Source organism: Oryctolagus cuniculus, chromosome 12 (assembly GCF_051225735.1).
Source record: "Oryctolagus cuniculus isolate XC-2025 breed Fujian yellow rabbit chromosome 12, ASM5122573v1, whole genome shotgun sequence".
Lineage (NCBI taxonomy): Eukaryota > Metazoa > Chordata > Mammalia > Lagomorpha > Leporidae > Oryctolagus > Oryctolagus cuniculus.
In genome coordinates, this window is record NC_142878.1 from 86,950,316 (window position 1) to 86,970,918 (window position 20,603).

Genomic DNA, 20,603 nt, shown 5'->3' on the forward strand with positions numbered 1-20,603 from the left:
GTCTTTGGGCCCCTGCACCCATGTGGGAGACCCAGAAGAAGCTCCAGGCTCCTGGCTTCGGATCAGCTCAGTTCTGACCATTGCAGTCATCTGGGGAGTGAACTAGCAGATGAAGACACCTCTCTCTCTCTCTCTCTCTCTGTAACTCTTTCAAATAAATAAAATATTAAAATAAAATGGTGCTATGTCATCAGCATTGTGCAAAAGGAGGTGCTATCCTTAGAACAGTGAAGGCCCAGAGCAATTCAACATTCAAACACATATATGTATATAAAAGGATAATCCAAAAGTTCAGGGAGAGATGGAATTCAAAGATAAGGTTATTTCAGTATAAAAACTGAAATTCATGTAAACAAGAAGTCTTCAAAAAGTTCATGGAAAATGTACTTTATGAAAAACCATGTACGGATTTCAAAACTCTACTGTGCCAAAATAAACTTATCTTTTAATTCTATTTTCCACAAACTTTTTGAAGTTTCCTTATATATAGAAATAAAAGTTATGGTTTATTTACCATTTGTGTTAAATACAATGGTAAAGTCTATTGACATTTATAACATTTTTTTTTTAATTTTTTATTTTTTGACAGGCAGAGTGGACAGTGAGAGAGAGAGAGAGAGAAAGGTCTTCCTTTGCCCTTGGTTCACCCTCCAATGGCCGCCGCGGCCGGAACGCTGCGCCGATCCGATGGCAGGAGCCAGGTACTTATCCTGGTCTCCCATGGGGTGCAGGGCCCAAGCACTTGGGCCATCCTCCACTGCACTCCCTGGCCACAGCAGAGAGCTGGCCTGGAAGAGGGGCAACCGGGACAGAATCCGGCGCCCCGACCGGGACTAGAACCTGGTGTGCCGGTGCCGCTAGGCGGAGGATTAGCCTAGTAAGCCGTGGCGCTGGCCTATAACTTTTTTTTTTTTTAAATCTAGGCTCCTGGGGCCGGTGCTATGGTGCAGTCGGTTAACGCCGTGGCCTAAAGTGCCGGCATCCCATATGGGCACCGGTTCAGGACCCGGATGCTCCACTTCCAATCCAGCTCTCTGCTGTGGCCTGGGAAAGCCGTGGAAGATGGCCAAAGTCCTTGGGCCCCTGCACCCCGTGGGAGACCTGTAGGAGACTCCTGGCTCCTGGCTTTAGATTGGCGGGCTGTTGTTGCCAATTGGGGAGTGAACCATTGGATGGAAGACACCTCTCTCTCCCTCTTCCTCTCCTCTCTCTGTGTAACTCTGGCTTTCAAATAAATAAATAAATCCTAAAAAAAAAAAAAAAAGGCCGGCGCCGCGGCTCACTAGGCTAATCCTCCGCCTAGCGGCGCCGGCACACCGGGTTCTAGTCCCGGTCGGGGCACCGGATTCTGTCCCGGTTGCCCCTCTCCAGGCCAGCCCTCTGCTGTGGCCAGGGAGTGCAGTGGAGGATGGCCCAGGTGCTTGGGCCCTGCACCCCATGGGAGACCAGGAAAAGCACCTGGATCCTGGCTCCTGCCATCGGATCAGCGCAGTGCGCCGGCCGCAGCGCGCCGGCCGCGGCGGCCATTGGAGGGTGAACCAACGGCAAAAGGAAGACCTTTCTCTCTGTCTCTCTCTCACTGTCCACTCTGCCTGTCAAAAAAAAAAAAAAAAAAAAAAAAAAAAAAAACAAAAAAAAACAAGGCTCCTACCAAAAGCACAGTTCCTAGGATAGCCATTCCAGTTGCTCTAACCAAAGAATAAATTTATATGATTTATATGAGAGCACTGGTTTCACAGTATCCATACAAGTAATGGGTATTAGACTTTTAAATTTTTATGCAAATGTAAGTGGGGAAATAGAAGGATGCCATTATTTTAACACCCAGGTTTCCTAATTATCAGCAGAGAAAATTTTTCTATGTATTTGTTTACCACACCTTGTTATGTACACTAACTTCTGTCCACTTATTTATTAGAGCATAATGGATTTTTATTGACTTGTATGAACCCAATAAAATAAAGATATTAACTCTGACTAGAGCTACTATCAATTTGTTGTCTGCCTTCTAGGATGTTTTTGCTGAATCAAACAAAACAATAAAAGGCAAATCTTAAAAAGTCAATATATTCATTTGTCAGCACATCAAATAGAAGAAGATAAAATAAGTTTACTCAGAATCTTTAAATAGTATGCACAACAGAATAATATGTGTGTTAGATAAATATTTTCTAGTGAACATGAGGATAATTTTCAGGACATTTTAACATTAGTATTGTCACTTTTTCTTGAATACTTTCTATGTCTATTTTAGTTTCTTTTATTTCTAAAAATTTCTTCTTTTCCATCCTTTGTTACTCTTAGAGCACTATCAACTATACAATGATACTTTTAAAAGTTCATGGCAAAACACAGTTAAAAGATGTTTATTTTATTGTAAATAAATTTTGAAATTCAAAATTTCAAAAATTCATTTAAAAAGTATTAAAAACCAATCCATATATTTCAAAAAATTTTATACCCAAAATAAGCATCTTTTAATTCCACTTTTCACAAACTGTTTGAAGTCTTCTTGTACATGCTATATGATTTTAAGACAATCATTTTTAATGTAAAAGCCACGATAATTACATACCTCTTCAAAGAGACATAATGCTGCCTCATAGAGTGAGCACAAGCCATCAGACGTTCTGGTTGGTTCTCTCCACTGACTTCGATCAGCAGATGAACCCTATAATTCAAACATTGTGGGATACAGCATGGAAAGGAAAGAGACAATGTATTAATATCACTTAGTCTATAAAAACATCTATTTGAAGATATGTTCAGTAATGTGTATAACAATTTGATACACTGAGATCAAATCTTAAGAACATGGAACCAATATCCACACAGAAGTGTTACTAATGACCTAGAAGTGAGGGTGGTGGGGGCACTGTGGTGAAGCAGTTAAAAGATCGCTTGGGACTGCCCTATACCAAACAGGAATCCTTGGGTTGGAGTCCCTGCTGTGTTTCTAATACTGCTTCTTGCTAATGCACACCCTGTGAGGCAGCAGATGATAGCTCAAGTACTTGGGTCCCCCTCACATAGGAGACACGGATGGGTTCTGGGCTCTTGGCTTCAGTCTGGCCTGGCCCAGCACCAGCTACCGCAGGCATTTGAGGAATGAACCAGTAGAGGAAAGATTTCTCTTTCTTTCTCTTTCGTTCTCATTCAGCCTTTCTTAAAAATAAAGATTAGCAATTGAATCAATAGGTAAATTAAGCAACAATGCTTCACTTATTGCCTTATTAAAAATGTTTCATTCCAAGCATCACGAGACTCCAAAAACAGTCAAAGCAGAATGTTGCCAGTTACATACTCCTTCAGTAAATGAGTCCCAAGAAACATTCTATTCCAAAGATACTGCCTTGTCTGCCTGCCCCTATGGATACAGGAAAACAGAATATAGCTAGCTTGAGTCATGATCCTGACCAGAGCTACACAAAGTCTGCTCTCTGCTAATGTGCCTGGAAAGGCAGCAGAAGATACCAAGAACTTGGGATCCTGCCACCCTTGAGGGAGACCCAGATGAAACTCTGGATTCCTTGAGTCCTGGCCATGAGGCCATTTGGGGAGTGAACCAGTGGATGGAAGATTTTTTTTTCATTCTGCTTTTCAAATAAATAAACATATCTTTTAGAAATTTTTGGGCCAGCGCCGCGGCTCAATAGGCTAATCCTCCACCTAGCGGCGCCAGCACACCGGGTTCTAGTCCCGGTCGGGACGCCGGATTCTTTCCCGGTTGCCCCTCTTCCCTGCTGTGGCCAGGAAAGGCAGTGGAGGATGGCCCAAGTGCTTGGGCCCTGCACCCCATGGGAGACCAGGAGGAGCACCTGGCTCCTGCCTTCAGATCAGCGTGCTGCACCAGCCGCAGCGCGCCAGCCGTGGTGGCCATTGGAGGGTAAACCAACGGCAAAAGGAAGACCTTTCTCTCTCTCTCTCTCACACTGTCCACTCTGCCTGTCAAAAAAAAATTTTTTTTGGTTTGGTTTAAAAAAAAAACTATAAAACCAACTTTTTTTAAAGTGAAATATTCCTCATATTTCCACATTCTTAAATCTTTAAACCACAAATACCAAATTCTTTCTATGATTTATCAAACTTGTAACAATAAAATTTTCATTGATAGCTTTATTTCAAAAGATAACTGAAGGGGTAGGAGTTTGGCCTAGCAGTTAAGATACTGTTTAAGACACTTGCATCCGTATCAGAGTCCCTGGTTTGAGTCCCAGCTCAGCTTCCAATTCCAGCTTCCTGCTAATGCAGATCTAGGAAGGCAGCAGGTAATCACTCAAGTAGTCCAGTCCTTGCCAGCCATGTGGGAGAACTGACTTTATTTCCTAGTTCTTAGTTTTGGCCTGGCCCAGTCTCAGCCATTGTGGGCATTTGGGGAGTGAACCAGTGGTTGAGAGCTCTCATCTGTCTCTATGGCTCTCAAATTAAAGGGGGGGGGGGGGAAGATAACTGAATTGTAAAAATATTTATATTTTAGATTATCACTGGCAAATGGATATACCACAGACAAGCAAGTCACCTACTGTGGAGGGAAGGCTGACCTAGGTGTCCAGAAGATCCCACACAACTCTAAAGGGTCTAATTTTATTAATTCAAACTATTTTGATTAACATGATTCCTAAGTAATATATATTTAAACAAAATATAAAATCCCAATGAATGCCTTCAAATAGCATGGCAAATATATTTAAATCTAGCTTTTATATTAATAAAATTTAGTTAGAATTTCTTCTAAGTCTCATAATATACTAAAGCTTTGTAGATTTTTTTTTTTTTTTTTTTTGACAGGCAGAGTGGACAGTGACAGAGAGAGACAGAGAGAAAGGTCTTCATTTTCCATTGGTTCACCCTTCAATGGCCGCCGCGGCTGGCGCGCTGCAGCCAGCGCACCGCGCTGATCCGATGGCAGGAGCCAGGTGCTTCTCCTGGTCTCCCATGGGGTGCAGGGCCCAAGTACTTGGGCCATCCTCCACTGCACTCCCTGGCCACAGCAGAGAGCTGGCCTGGAAGAAGGGCAACCGGGACAGAATCTGGCGCCCTGACCGGGACTAGAACCCGGTGTGCCGGCGCCGCAAGGTGGAGGATTAGCCTAGTGAGCCACGGCGCCGGCCTAGCTTTGTAGATTTTTAAAAGTTGTTCTATATATTCAGCTGACCTCTTTCTATCCCACCAAATAAATAAAATAATGATGAAATTTTCATCATCCCATATCTACTGGGAAAATATATAATAAGGAAGTCAGCACTGTGGCATAGAGCGCTGGAACTGGCATCCCACATTTGTCTGCTTAACATCTTTGATAATGACTTAAGACTGGAACATATTTCCTTGTGTTCATGATATTTACTTTTACTCAAAAAGCCTATGGGATCAAGTCCCAAAGCTCCACGGAATGGAATACAGAGCTCTAGTTGCAGTCTCATCTCATCCCATCCCAACCCAAATGTCCTGGAGCTTGCTCCCCCATACTTTACTCATTTCATTAATTTTGGTCTTCCAATCCAAAAACTCTTCTAGCTCTTCTCATTCATATACTTCACGTTTGCAGAAAAACTGCTCCTACTTTTCAATTATCTTTTAGGACTCCTTCCTCCATAATATTCTCTTCCTCTTCCCCTGCAGCCCTCTTTTTGTGTCTCACCCACCTTCTCCCAATGCAGATCTCTACTACAGGTTATTAACTTCACATTGTGTATCCCACCTTCATTAAACTGTGAACTGCATGGGCCGGCGTTGTGGCATAGCCAGTTAAGCCAGCTTCGAGACACTGGCATTCCAAATGAGCACCAGTTTAAGTATCAGCTGCTCCACTTCTGATACAGCTCCCTCCTAATGTGCCTGGGAAAGCAGCAGAAGATGGCCAAAGTACTTGGGCCCCTGCCATCCATGTGGAACAGAATTTCAGGCTCCTGGCTTCAGCCTGGGGCCTTTGTGGCCATTTGGAGAGTAAACTACCAGATAAAAGATTTCTCTCTCTCTCTCTCTCTGTCTCTCCCTCTCTCTATAATTCTGCCTTTCAGGTAAATAAAATCCTAAAAAAGAGCAACTGTGAACTGCCTAAAAACATGGATGCCACAAAGCTTATTCATCTTTTTAGTCCAGGATTTAATAATATCCAGCACACGGTAATCAGTAAGCACCTACTGGCATCAAAGGCCAAAAAAGTTTATATTACTAATTTTTTTAGAATTTGAAGCTATAAACTGTTATTACTTCCTTATTCATTTTTTTCAATATTCTAACTTTTCCCCTCCTCCTATTTAAGTATTCTGTGTGCTCCCACTCAAACAAAATTAATTATATGTATGTGGGTAGTAGCCATCGAGTATCAAACAAGTCAGGAAGCACAGCAACGTAGCAGCTAAGACAGACATGCCAACCACTATTTCCCCACAGAAACACCAATTTGATCAGCTATTCACATACCAAGCCACCTTCACAAGAGCTCAGTGCCTGGTTTTCATATAATTACAAGAAAAGACACATTGAAGAATGCAGGAATGAAAGAGATGACACGTCACCCCTCCCCCAGCTCCAAGAGAGGAAATTAAGTACAGACCCTAGACTTGAAAATCAAAACAAGGCCTATCACTGTAAAACCTAGTGCCAGATGGGCCCCATGGCTCCTGTTGGTAGGCTAGCAACTGCAGACTGAGCCTTTGGACCCTCCTTAGCCAAATAGCCAAGGAAATGCCTCCACTCACTCTCTCCCAACCTGTAGCAGACAGTGGAACAAGACCCCAACGGCTGAAGAGTAGGGTGGGAAAGTCAGCATAGGACTTTGCATTGGACATCAATGCTGGGCTGCCACTGCTGAGACCCAGCACCAGATAAAGCCCAAAGGCCTCTATGCTCAGGTCAACGTTTGCAGATGCAGCCTCCAGTAGTGTATTCAGAACAGCATTCCAACTGCAGATCTGAAACAAGTCAGGATGAGGGTACCCACTAGACTGAAACAGAGACAAACTCCAATAACACCACTTGCAAGAGACCTCAACTCAGGGTGCCATGTAATGCTGAAATAGCAGAAATATTAACAGGTTCAGAGAAAATATGCAAACTGTTCAAAATCTCAATTTCCTAATCCTTGAAAGTCTAGACCACACTGTATGCTAACAAGTATCAAGAATTTTCAGGGAACCACAGTGTCACCTGATGAACAAGATATGCTGTTAGAAACTGACCAGAGAACAACTGATACATGAAAATTTTCAGATGCAGAATTTAAAATAGCTATTTTAAGGAAACTCAGTGAGTTTCAGAAAAACACAGAAAAAAATGACTCAATACTCTAACAGAGAAACTTAACAGAGAAATGGTATTTAAAATATCAAAAAGAAATCCTTGAGCTGAAAAGTACATTAAGTGAAATTAAAAACACAACAGAGGGTATCAACAGCAGACTAGATCACACACAAAAAAAGAATTAGTGAGCTCAAAGATAAGTTATTCGGGGCCAGAGCCATGGTTTACTTGGTTAATCCTCTGCCTCCAGCACCAGCATCCCATATGGGCAACGGGGTTCTAGTCCCGGCTGCTCCTCTTCCATTCCAGCTCTCTGTTGTGGCCCGGGAGAGCAGTGGAGGATGGCCCAGGTGCTTGGGCCCCTACACCCACATGGGAGACGAGGAAGGAGCACCTGGCTCCTGGCTTTGGATCGGTGCAGCGCCGGCCATGGCGGCCATTTGGGGAATGAACCAACAGAAGGAAGACCTTTCCCTCTATCTCTCTCTCTCACTCTCTAGCTCTGTCAAATAAATTAAAAAAAAAAAAAAAAAAGATAAGTTATTCGAAAATACAGTCAGATGAGGTGGGCATCTGGTATGTTAGTAAGGACACTGCTCTAATATGGGATATGCTTGTCCATGTCCCATATTAGAGTGCCTCAGTTTGAGTCCCAGCTCCACTCCCAATTCCAGCTTCCCACTAAGGAGCACCCTGGAGCAGCAGGTAATGACTGAAGTATTTGGGTCCCTGTCATCCATGTGGGAGACCCTGATCAAATCTCTACAGGTTACAGCTGTTGCAGGTATTTGGGAAGTGAACCAGAAGATTGAAGCTCTCTTAACCTATCTGTTTCTGTCTCTCTGCCTTTCATAAAAAGTTGGGACAGCATTAAGAGAGACAATATCGGAGTTACTGAGGTTCAAGAGGGACTTCAGAAGGTCAGAGAGGCAGAAAGCATATTCAAAGAGACAGTAACAGAAAATACTCCAAACCTAGAGAAGGATACAACTATCTGGGTACAGCAAAGCCAGAGTGCACCAGTCACGTTTAGCTCAACCAAAACATATAATCATACTCTCCAAGGTTAAGTATAAAGAGAAGATTCTCAAAGCTGCAAGAGAAAAGAAACATATTACACAAGGCTGGCACGGCGGCGCAGTAGGTTAATCTTCTGCCTACAGCGCCGGCATCCCATATAGGCGCCAGTTCTAGTCCCGGCTGCTCCTCTTCCCGTCTGGCTCTCTGCTATGGCCTGGGATAGCAGCAGAGGATGGCCCAGGCCCCTGGGCCCTAACACCCGCATGGGAGACCAGAAGGAAGCTCCTGGTTCCTGGCTTCAGATCTGCTCAGCTCTGGCCGTTGCGGCCAACTGGGGAGTGAACCAATGGAAAGAAGACCTTTCTCTCTGTTTCTCTCTCTCACAGTCTGTAACTCGGTCAAATAAATAAATAAAATCTTTAAAAAAAGAAAGAAACATATTACACATAAGGGTGCCACAGCTCTCCTGACTGCAGACTTCTCAGCAGAAGCGTTACAGAACAGGAGAGGACAGGGTGAGATTTTTCACAGTACTGAAGGGAAAAAAAAAAAAACTGCCAACCAAGGAAACTATACCCAGAAAAGCTATCCTTTAGACATGAGAGAGATAAAGACATTTCCAGACAAACCAAAGTTGAGAAAACTTAATCTGTACAAGATCTGTCTTATAAGACATGTCAAAGGCAATTCTTCAAACTGAAAGAGACCCTAAAAAGTAAAAAGAAATATTAGAAGGTAGAAAAGTCATTAACTAGAGAGACTAGATGTAAACCCAAGCATCTAAAGTCAACTGATCAAAAAGTACAATCTTTTCAATAAATGGTTCTGGGAAAATTGATTATCAACATGCAGAAGAATGAAACTAGACCCCTATCACCATATTAAAAGAATCAACTAAAAATGGATAAAAGGTTAAATTTAACATCTGAAACAACGAAACTATCAGAAGAAACTATGAGAAAAATCAGGACATTGTAATGGACAAGGACTTTATGGACAAGACCCCAAAAGCACAGCAATCAAAAGCAAAAATAGACATACTAGGTTTCATCAAACTAAAAAGCTCTATACAGCTAAGGAAACAAACAGATTGAAGAGACATGCTAAGGATGGGAGGAAATATTTCAAGTTATGTATCTGACAAGGGGTTAAAAACTAGAATATTTAAGTAGAGCTCAACTCAATAACACAGGAATGAATCCAACTTAAAAATGGGCAACAGATTTTGAATAGCAATTTTCTTTATTTTTAAAATTTTTTTGAAAAGACTTACGTATTTACTTTGAAAGCCAGAGTTATAGAAAGAGAGGGAGAAACAGAGAGATCGTCAATCTGCTGGTTTACTCCCCAGATGCCGCAATGGCCAGCATTAGGCCAGGCCAAAGCCAGAAGCTTCTTCTGGGTCTCCAATGTGGGTCAAAGGGGCCCATGCCCCTAGGCCAACTTCCACAGCTTTTTCCAGGCCTTTAGCAGGGAGCTGGATCCAAAATGCAGCAACTGGAACACAAACTCGTGCCCAACTGGGATATCAGCATTGCAGGCAGTGGGCTTTACCCATTATTCCACAACACTGGCCCTACTGAATAGATGTGTTTCCAAGGAAAAGATAAAGAAGGCCAACAAACACATGGGAAAAAATGTTAAACATCACTAATCATCAGGTAAATGCAAATCAAAACTATAATGAGGGGTTGGTATTGTGGTGTAGCAGGTGAAGCTGCCATTTGCAACATCAGCATCTCACATGAGCACTGGTTCAAGTCATGGCTGCTCCACTTCCCATCTAGCCCCCTGCTAACAGGCCTGGGAAAGCAATGGCATATGGCTCAAGTGCTTAGGCCCCTGCACCCATGTGGGAGACCTGGAAGGAGTTCCTAGCTCCTGGCTCTGGCCTGGCCCAGCCCAGGTCATTGAGCCAACTGGAAAGTGAACCAGCGGATGAAAGACTCCTTTTTCTCTCCATCTCTACCTCTCTCTGTAATTCTGCCTTTCAAATAAAGAAAATAAATCTTTTTTTTAAGAGAGAGACATCTGCACTCTCATGTTTATTGCAGCACTATTCACAATAGCCAAGCTGCGCTGCTAATCACCTGATGAATAAAGAAAATGTAACACACACACACACACACACACACAAAGGAACATTATTCAACCACAAAAAAATGCTGAAATCCTGTCATTTAAGACAACATGGAGACCATCATTTTAAATGAAATCAGCCAAGAAAAGTAAAACAAGTACTGTATGACTCACTCATGTGGAAAACTAAAAAAGTTGAGAGTGGAAGAGCGGTTACCAGAGGCTAGGGAGAGTGGTGGGTATAGAGGGGGAGGAAATAAACTAAAATATAGTTACAAAGGAGAAAGAAGTTCCGGTGTTCTATTGCACAGGAAGGTGACTATAATAATAAACTATATGATGTATATATACTATATTATGTATATAATAATTTATTATACATGTTTTTATTTTTTATTTTTTTGACAGGCAGAGTAGACAGTGAGAGAGAGAGACAGAGAGAAAAGTCTTCCTTTTCCGTTGGTTCACCCCACAATGGTCGCTGCGGCTGGCGCACTGCACTGATCCGAAGCCAGGAGCTTCTCCTGGTTTCCCATGCAGGTGCAGGGCCCAAGCACTTGGGCCATCCTCCACTGCACTCCCGGGCCACAGCAGAGAGCTAGACAGGAAGGGAGCAACCGGGACAGAATCCGGCGCCCCAACCGGGACTAGAACCCAGGGTGCCGGCGCCACAGGCAGAGGATTAGCCTATTGGGCCACGGCACTGGCCAACATGTGTGTGTGTGTGTGTGTCTGTATGTGTGAAGATATTTTCTTTTTAAAGCTAGAAGATAGGATTTGAAATATTTTCCCCAAAATGAGATTATAAATGTTGAATGAGACCTGAATAGACCATTGCATAATGGATACCTAAACTGAGACATACCTATATACTATATACACACACCTATACCTATACTGAGACATCATATGCTACCCTATAAATATGTATCATTCAAAAGCATCTATTTTTTAAATCACACAAGCAAATAAAATTCATAAATTGAATGTATTTGTTAGGCCTTGTGCCAGATATTCAATTGATGGTTACATTTCTCTTCCTCTAACTTCCAGCTTGGAGATGAATTTTGTTGCAAACCTGAGATAGGAAGATACAGGCCAAGCCAGGACAGTGCTACATATTTCCTGAGTTTTCAGACAACAAAGTGAAGGGTAGGAAACCCAAGTTCTGAATGCCAGGAGCATTACACGATCACTTACAATGTAAGGAGAAATAACAAACATAAAATTCAATGAAATAATCATGCCTTCCCTAAAACCAATCTGAGATTTCATTAAAATTCAATCTAACATGGATCTGAGGTGACTTTGAGGGAGCCAAACTAAATCAAACATATAAGATTCTTCCCCAGAGTAGGTCCAGATTTCTGAGGAAAACAATCTGGTACTCTGGGACAACCTGGCCTGAAGCACTGGCATCCTATGTGGGCACCAGTTCTGGTCCCAGCTGCTCCTATTCCAATCCAGCTCTCTGCTGTGGCCTGGGAAAGTGGTAGAGGATGGCACAAGTGCTTGGGCCCCTGAACCTGCATGGGAGACCAGCCAGGAGGAATCACCTGGCTCCTGGCTTTGGATCGGTGTAGCTCCAGCCGTAGCGGCCATTTGGGGGGTGAACCAATGAAAGGAAGATCTTTCTCTGTCTCTCTCTCTCTCTCATTGTCTAACTCTGCCTGTCAAAAAAAAAAAAAAAAAACTTTAAAAAATTTTTAAAAATATGTATACAAGCCTATCTCAAATATGCTACAAGACAATGATCCCTCTCAAATAGTGAGGAAGAAGTCTAGATTTCTAGGGTTCTCCATCCCCAACTAAGAAGTAACAATAAGAAGCCACCAAACTAAAACTGTGGGCAGAGGTGGCTGGAAAAGAGGTTCTTGTCTTCCTGTAAAAAGAATTTCAGACGTGAGACAGAGGATAGTGGTAAGCAAAGTAGCAAGGTTTAATGAAGAGAATACACATGAGAGGCCAGGCAGGCGTCTCAGCAAAGGACTGAGTCCAGTTTGCATTCAGAATGGTGCTACAAGGGTATGGGGTCCAGTTCTTTCCACCGGTTCTCCTTTCCCCCACCCTCTTCTTCTAGACAAGCAGTTTCCTGGATATGAAAGAGGTGAAATTTCTCCCAAGGTTTTGTTACCCAATGTTAGCTGATTGGGTAGCTGCCACAGAGGTGTCTCCTGGGGTGTTTATCTTGAGGAGAACTCTGGGATCACCTATACAGTTAAGGGGCATGGGCAGGGCTCTGTGGTGTAAAATACTGGGCTGTTTCCAAGGCATGCCTCCTTTCCACAGGCACTGTTGTCCTTAGGCCCCTTTCATTCACATGGGTTAATCTATCTTCCCACCTAACCTGATCCAGTGAGGTCTTAACACACTGTCCCAACAGGCCTGTCACAATGTATCAACATGTACAAAAGATTCTTCACTCAATGTTCCTAAAATATTTAACTAACTTAACAGTCATCAGAAAGACTCTCAAATCATTCACTTTTGCCACCAATTCATTAAAAGCTGGACTTACTTTTAAAAAATTGTCAGTTATGAATTTTAAAGTTGAGATTCATAATACATACCAAAGAACGTCTCATCTGCATTAATATAGTCATAAAGCAATCAAAGCTGATCATTCCTTCCTGGCTTGATAGTAGTTTACTCTTCTCCATGGTATTTACAACTGCAGAAGCCCCCAAAGCCATTTCTATCCATTCAAGAAGATACCTCAAGGAGCCTCGCTGAGCTGCTAAACCAAGCAGCAACTCGGAAGCTAATCTGCGACCCAAAGTGTCTGCCCCAGAATTGGGAATAGTTACTCCTTTAAGAAACGTTGTTACTTGTGATAAGCAGTCCAAGCCCATAGGAGGAATTTTGCTCTCATTTGCTAAAGACAATGGAGGCAAAGAGCTCACAACTTCAATTGCAGTATGGATAACGTCGTTGCAAAGACTGAGGCCAGGTCCCGACACAGGCATCATCCAACTTTGTCTGAGAAGTGCAAATAATAAACTTAGACCAGTTCGAACACCCATTTCTATAAGTGCATCAGTGCTTGACCGGGGTCGTTCACTAACAGAATGGACATCTGCTGAACCAGAGCTGCTTTCGGGAGAGTGCTGCTGCTGTTTCACTTTGCCTTTGTCATGGTATTTGTTAGAAAGTGCATAGAAGACACGCTGAAGTACAAGCAGTCGTTTTCGAAGTGCCCCAGCAAATGGAGAATCTGAACACACCATCTTTGCTAGTGCTAACTGACTACTAAGAAGAGCATCCAAATAGTGGTCCTGCTCATCACTTGAAAGAGATTCACGTTCAAAGTCAGGCAACTGTGGTCCTTTGAGACATAAAACTTGTTGAGGTAAAGGTACTACTTCCTTATTGCTGACCAGTTTAGAGTACAAGACAGCAACTCCCTCTCTTGTAGCAATGGATTCACTGTCTTCTGTAATCCAGGAGCTGTTCAAGTGTTCAAGCCATTTCAGTTTCACTGGTGGAACCATAGTTGCCATGTTGGTTTAGTCTTCAGCCATGAGTTCTGTAAAGGAAAAAACAGTCAAAAACTTATACGGAAGATTCATAAAGTGTTTCTAAACTTCCATCCAGCCTACATTACAATTAATGATTTCAAATTGGTAAAATGCAAATGAAGTCTGGAGTTTAGCTCATGGTATTGTACCAGTGGTAGTTTTCCAGCTTTAGTAAGTATACTATGATTACACAAAATCTTTTTTTTTAATTAATTTATTTATTTTTGACAGGCAGAGTTAGACAGTGAGAGACAGAAAGGTCTTCCTTCCATTGGTTCACCCCCACAAATGGCTACTACGGCTGGTGTGCTGCACCAATCCAAAGCCAGGAGCCAGGTGCTTCCTCCTGGTCTCCCATGTGGGTGCAGGGCCTAAGCACCTGGGCCATCCTCCACTGCCTTCCTGGGTCACAGCAGAGAGCTGGACTGGAAGAGGAGAAACTGGGACAGAATCTGGCACCCCGACCGAAACTAGAACCTGGGGTACCAGCGCTGCAGGCGGAGGATTAGCACAGTGAGCCACAGCGCTGGCCGATTATACAAGATCTTAACATCAAGAAAAATAACTGAAGACATACAGAAACTCACTGTAACATCTTGGTAGCAACATTTCTGTGATCCAAAATTCTAAATAAAAACTTAATTTAAAAAATAGTAATTTAGGGGGCCAGCGCTGTGGCATAGTAGGTAAAGCCACTGCCTGCAGTGGCTTATGGTATCAGGTTCAAGTCTCAGCTGCTCTGCTTCCAGTCCACCTCTCTGCTATGGCTTGGGAAAGCAGCAGAAGATGGCCCAAGTCTTTGGGCCCCTGCACCCACATGGGAGACCTGGAGGAAGCTCCTGGTTCCTGGCTTCGGATTGGCGCAGCTCCGGCCATTGCAGCCAACTGGGGAGTGAACCAGTGGATGGAAGACCTCTCTCTCTCTCTCTGCCACTCCTCTCTTTGTGTAACTCTTTCAAATAAATAAATAAACCTTTTTTTTTTTTTTTAAATAGTGATTTAGGGTCCTGTGCCATGGCGCAGGTTAATCATCAGCCTGTGGTGCCGGCATCCCATATGGGTGCCAGTTCTAGTCCCAGCTGCTCCTCTTCCAATCCAGCTCTCTGCTGTGGTTTGGGAAAGCAGTATAAGATGGCCCAAGTGCTTGGGCCCCTGCAACCACATGGGAGACTGGGAAGAAGCACCTGGCTCCTGGCTTTAGATTGGTGCAGCTCCAGTCATTGCGGCCATTTGGGGAGTAAACGAAAGGAAGACCTTTCTGTCTCTCCCTCTCACTGTCTGTTACTCTAGCTCTCAAATAAATAAATAAAAATCTTTAACAAAAATAGTGATTTCTTCAGATGTACTTTTTAATCCCATTGTCAGCATAACAGTGGGTTCTAGATGCTTGATGATTCTCAAATTCTATCTCCAATCCAGACCTCTTCCTAGAACTGCAAACTCACATTATAATTACCCACTTTACCTTTCCACATAAGTAAAAGGCATCTCAAATTTAACATATCCAAAACAGAACTCCAAACACCACCATCACCCAAACCCCAAACCCATTCACTTCCAGCAGATTGCTACATCTCAGGAAACAGCAACTCTATCCTTCTAGGTTAGGGTTGGAGAATATCTAGCTCATGGGCCCTACAAAGCTTGCAAAATCATTTGGTCTGGGGGCCGGCACTGTGGCATAGCGGGTAAAGCCACTGCCTACAGTGCCAGCAGAAAGAAACTACAGAGCAGAAGAAACTACAGAGAAGTAAGCTGAAATTCTGAAGATGTTTTTTCCCTGGGGATATTTGCCAGGTCTGAGCATACGGCAAGAGACTGAGAATCAGAGTTTACCTACAAAGAAGGTCACTGATTGAAGACAGAGAAACCAGCACAGTTTATGTCTGTACTGAAGAGCTAACAAGATATAACTGAAGCCCCACAATTTGAATTTGAAAATTATACCACCTAATGTACTTGCTGAATCCTAAAGCTACCTAAGACATATGGTTAAGGAACTAAGCAGAAAATCTCTTAAGAGCACAGTGGAGTTTTCTTCCATGTTAAAGAAATGTGGATTAAAGTTCAGGATCTACCAGGAAATAGCCCCCAGTGAACATACCAGGTTCCCAGTTGGAAGTTCTGAAGGGCTAGAACCTACTTGCCAAACAAACCAAGGGTAGTCTGAGTCTTAACAAAATCACAAACCAATGTTGATTTAACTCTCCCTCTAATGCCTAGTGGCAGAAAAAGCATTTAACTGACCACTGACTCAACAGCTACCAGGCACACATGGAGGTTAATATCACACTAAAAATCAAGAAAACAAATAGGCAGATCCAAAGATGATCCAGATAATGAGACAAAAACTTTAAAATCATCAGAACTAGCATGTTCCCAAAAAAGACATGATGGAGAACGCAGATGAAAAATTTAACAAGAAAATTACAAAATATAAAAAATATTCTAGAACTGAAAAATAAAATAACTGAAATGAATGTCATAATTTCTTCTACTTAAAAACTTTCAAAGGCTTTTATTTTTAAAGATTTTATTTATTTGAGAGGTAGAGTTATAGACAGAGAAAAGGGGAGACAGAGAAAGGTCTTCCATACATTGACTCATTCCCCAAATGGCTGCAGCAGCTGGAGCTGAACAGATCTAAAGCCAGGAGCTTCCTCTGGGTCTCCCACACAGGAACAGAGGTCCAAGCACTTGGGCCATCCTCTACTGCCTTCTCAGGTCATAAGCAAAGAGCTGGCTTGGAAGAAAAGCATCTGGGACAAGATCCAGCGCCCACATGGGATGTCAGCACCACAGACAGAAGCTTAGCCTACTATGCCACAGCACCAGCCCCAAAGGCTTTCTCTCACCTATAATAAAAGATGCAACCCTTTACAATTCATCAAGAGGGCAGGCATTTGGCACAGCAGTTAAGCCACCACTTGGGATGCAGACATCCTATATCAAAGTGCCTAGGTTTGAGTCCCAGATCTATTCTCCATTCCAGCGTCCTGCTAATGCACACCTGGAAGGCAGTTGGTGATGGCTCCAGTAGTTGGGTCCCTGCTATCCCCATGGGAAACCTAGACAGAGTTCCTGCCTCCTAGCTTTGGCCTGGCCCAAATACGTTTTATAGAATATTTATTAGTCTCTTGAACTAGAAATCTCTTTCCTAGGATAACTATATGACTTACTCTCTCATCTGCTTGAATCTGTGTTCAAATGTCACTATCTCAAATGAGATCTTTTCAGACACTCAATTAAAAAGTAAAACCCGGGCCGGCGCCATGGCTCACTAGGCTAATCCTCCACCTAGCGGCGCCGGCACACCAGGTTCTAGTCCCGGTCAGGGCGCTGGATTCTTTCCTGGTTGCCCCTCTCCCAGGCCAGCTCTCTGCTGTAGCCAGGGAAGGCAGTGGAGGATGGCCCAAGTGTTTGGGCCCTGCACCCCATGGGAGACCAGGAGAAGCACCTGGCTCCTGCCTTCGGATTAGCGCGGTGCGCCAGCCGCAGCTCGCCAGCTGTGGCGGTCATTGGAGGGTGAACCAACGGCAAAAGGAAGACCTTCCTCTCTGTCTCTCTCTCACTATTCACTCCGCCTGTCAAAAAAAAAAAAAAAAGTATAACCCTAACTCAACCAGACATTCACATTCTCCCTTCTCTTGGTTTTCTGTATAGCACTGATCACCATCTGAAACTCCACAAACATTCTGAAATGCTATCAAATATCCCACAAAGGACTAGAATCCAGAATATATGAAAAATCTCCCATAACTCAGCAAAAGAAAGACAACCATATTTTTAGTGGGCAAAAGATGTGAAAAAAAAACTTCACAGAAGATCAATAGCCAAATAAAGTGTTCAACATCATTACTTATTAGAAAAATGCAAATAAAAAAAAACCAGATACTTATTGTTAGATAGGAAGTTAGAAATTAGCCTATGTGTGTATGAGAGGGGCCTGAGGAAAATTGCATCTACAGAGCCCACTTTGGAAGCAGCCAGGCATCTACACTTCCAAGTCTTTACCAGACTCTGATAATCTTACAGGTAGTCCTAGCCGTTCCCCCAAGGAAAACTCCAGGAGAATTCTCTCTCCCCAGGACCAAATGGGTTACCTGGCCTGATAACACTGAGCAATAAAACCATTGTAAAGCTCCTTTGCCTGGCACCAGGGCTCCCCAAACCAGGGAAGGAATTTTCTAATTTACACTCAGCAAACCCTTTGTCCTGGAGGAGAAGGGTGAAAGCAAAGAGAGAAGGTGGAAAAACTCCCTTAAAAACCAGAAGCCTCACTAGGCTAATCCTCTGCCTGAGGCACTAGTACCCTGGGTTCTAGTCCCGGTTGGGGCGCCAGGTTCTGTCCCGGTTTCTCCTCTTCCAGTCCAGCTCTCTGCTATGGCTAGGAAGGCAGTGGAGGATGGCCCAAGTCCTTGGGCCCTGCATCCGCATGGGAGACCAGGAGGAAGCACTTGGCTCCTGGCTTCAGATCGGCACAGCGCGCCAGCCATAGTGGCCATTTGGGGCGTGAACCAAGGGAAGGAAGACCTTTCTCTCTGTCTCTCTCTAATTCTGCCTGTAAAAAAAAAAAAAACAGGAGCCTAAACAAAGCATTCAGCTCTCCATTGGACCACTCACCTGGTCAGCCAGGTGTATTCTCTCCATTCAACCATGTAACCTTGCTTTCACCCAGTCTGAGTGACTGGGCACTCTCTCTCTCTGTCCCCTCCATTTTGACAGATGCCCTGTTCCCAATAAAATCTTGCTACTCTGCTCTCTGTCTCATGCCTAAATTCCTTATTGAGCAAAGACAAGGACCCAATGTCTCTCCAGTGACACTACTACTTATCCATAAGTCATCTATCCAATTTGGAAAGTTCCCTGGAAGCTTTTCATAAAACTAAATATGTACTACATATCCTATGACCCAGCAATTTCTCTCCTAAGGAATCTACCCAAAATAAAACATGTGTCCATAAAAAGACTTAAGTCAAAATAGAGGTAGCCCCAGGGCTGACTCTGGTGCAATGGGTTAACCTGCTACTTGTAACACCAGCATCCAGCATCCCCAAATGTTACTGCCAGTTCAAGTCAGCTACTCTGCTTCCAATCCAGCTTCCTGCTAATGTGCCTAGGAAGGCAGCAAAAGATAGGCTAACCACTTGGGCCACTTCCACCCAAATGGGAAATATGGATGGAGTTCCTGGCTTGTATCTTCAGCCTGACCCAGACCCAGCTGTTGTGGCCATTTGGGCACAGAATCAGCAGATGGAAGATTTCTCTTTGTCTCTCCCTCTGTCACTCTGCCATTCAAATCAATAAATCTTTTAAAAATTATATATAGTGGTAATGTAGGCAGGCATACAGGTTAAAATTGATTATGTTTGTGAGCTGCAAGACCATACCTTCACCACGCCCCTGTGTGACCCCATGTCCCAACCTTGCCACACCTGTGCACCCACTGGCCAATCAGGCTAATTAACAACTTCCCTTTGATAGTGTTTAAAAGCTTGGGACACAGTGTGTCCGCCCCCAAAGGTAATTTTATACAACATTTTTAGTGTGCCTTCATGTTGACTATGACCCATCACATGAGGTCAAGTTTGGAATTTTCCACTTGTGGTACCATGTTGGTGCTCAACATATCTCATATTTTGGAGCACTTCAGATTTCAAATCTTCACGTGTAGATACTTGGTACAATGGTTAAGTCACCAGTTAGGGCACCTGCATTCCATATAGAGTCCCAGCTCTGCTCTCAATGTGAGCTGCTTCCCAGGGTATGCATTAGCTGGAAGTTGGATCAGAAGTGGAGACAGGACTCAAATCCAGGCAGTCTTGATACGGGATTTGGTCATCCCAAACAGCATCTTAACCACTGAGCCAAATGCCAATACCCACCATCTGTGAATTTCTGAAGTAACCTTGCAGTGGTAAAAAGTGTGTACTCTTGGGCCAGTGCTGTGGCATAGAGGGTAAAGCCACAGTCTGCAGTGCCAACATCCCACGTGGGCACTGGTTCAAGACATGGCTGCTCCATGTCTAATCTGCTATGGCCTGGGAAAGCAGTAGAAGGTGGCCCAAGTCCTTGGGCCCCTGCACCCATGTGGGAAACCAGGAAGAGGCTCCTGGCTCCAGGCTTAGGATCAGCTCAGCTCCAGCCATTGTGGTCAGTTGGGGAGTGAACCAGCAGATGGAAAACCTCTCTCTCTCTCTCTCTCTCCCCTTCTTTGCATAACTCTTTCAAATAAATAAATAAATCTTTAAAAGAAAATATGTGTGCACTCTTATCTTTTACTCGGCTCTAGGTGCCAGTTTTGTGTGTGTGTGTGTGTGTGCGCGCTATATGATCTTAAATAACTTTTTATTTATTTTTATTAACATAAAGAACAGGTTTCATGTAGTTCACAGATACAATTCTAAGAATATAATGACTAAATCATTTTGAGAAGAAAATCTTTATAGTTATCTGGGAAAGCATATGGCTCTACACGTGGTCCTTGATACCCACATGGGAAATCCAGATAGGGTTCCTGATTCCTGGCTCCCCGGCCTCAGCCTGGCTCAGTCCCAGCTGCTGAAGCCATCTGTCGGGGAGGGGAACCAATGGATGGAAGTGAGCATAGCTAGTATGCTCACTTTCTCTTCCACCTCACCTCTCAAATAAAAACGAAAACTGTATTTAAAAGTTCATCGAGGGGTATGCATTTGGTCTAGCAGTTGAGATGCCAATCCCATACTAGAGTAGCCGGGTCAA

At 43.5% G+C, this 20,603-nt stretch overlaps 1 protein-coding gene across 9 annotated transcripts in view; it reads right to left on the reverse strand.

Annotated features, from left to right (window-relative positions):
- HERC1 (HECT and RLD domain containing E3 ubiquitin protein ligase family member 1) overlaps positions 1 to 20,603 on the reverse strand; it is a 224,691-nt gene that overhangs the window by 163,254 nt on the left and 40,834 nt on the right. For all 9 annotated transcript variants that reach the window (XR_016218234.1, XR_016218233.1, XR_016218232.1 and 6 more), the window contains exons 2-3: positions 12,915 to 13,870; positions 2,576 to 2,671 (exon numbers count right to left, since the gene is read on the reverse strand). Coding sequence is in view for 1 of the 9 variants with exons in the window: in XM_089310529.1 (XP_089166655.1) it covers positions 2,576 to 2,671; positions 12,915 to 13,844 (1,026 nt within the window). In the remaining 8 variants the exon portion in view is untranslated. The remainder of the gene's footprint in view (positions 1 to 2,575; positions 2,672 to 12,914; positions 13,871 to 20,603) is intronic.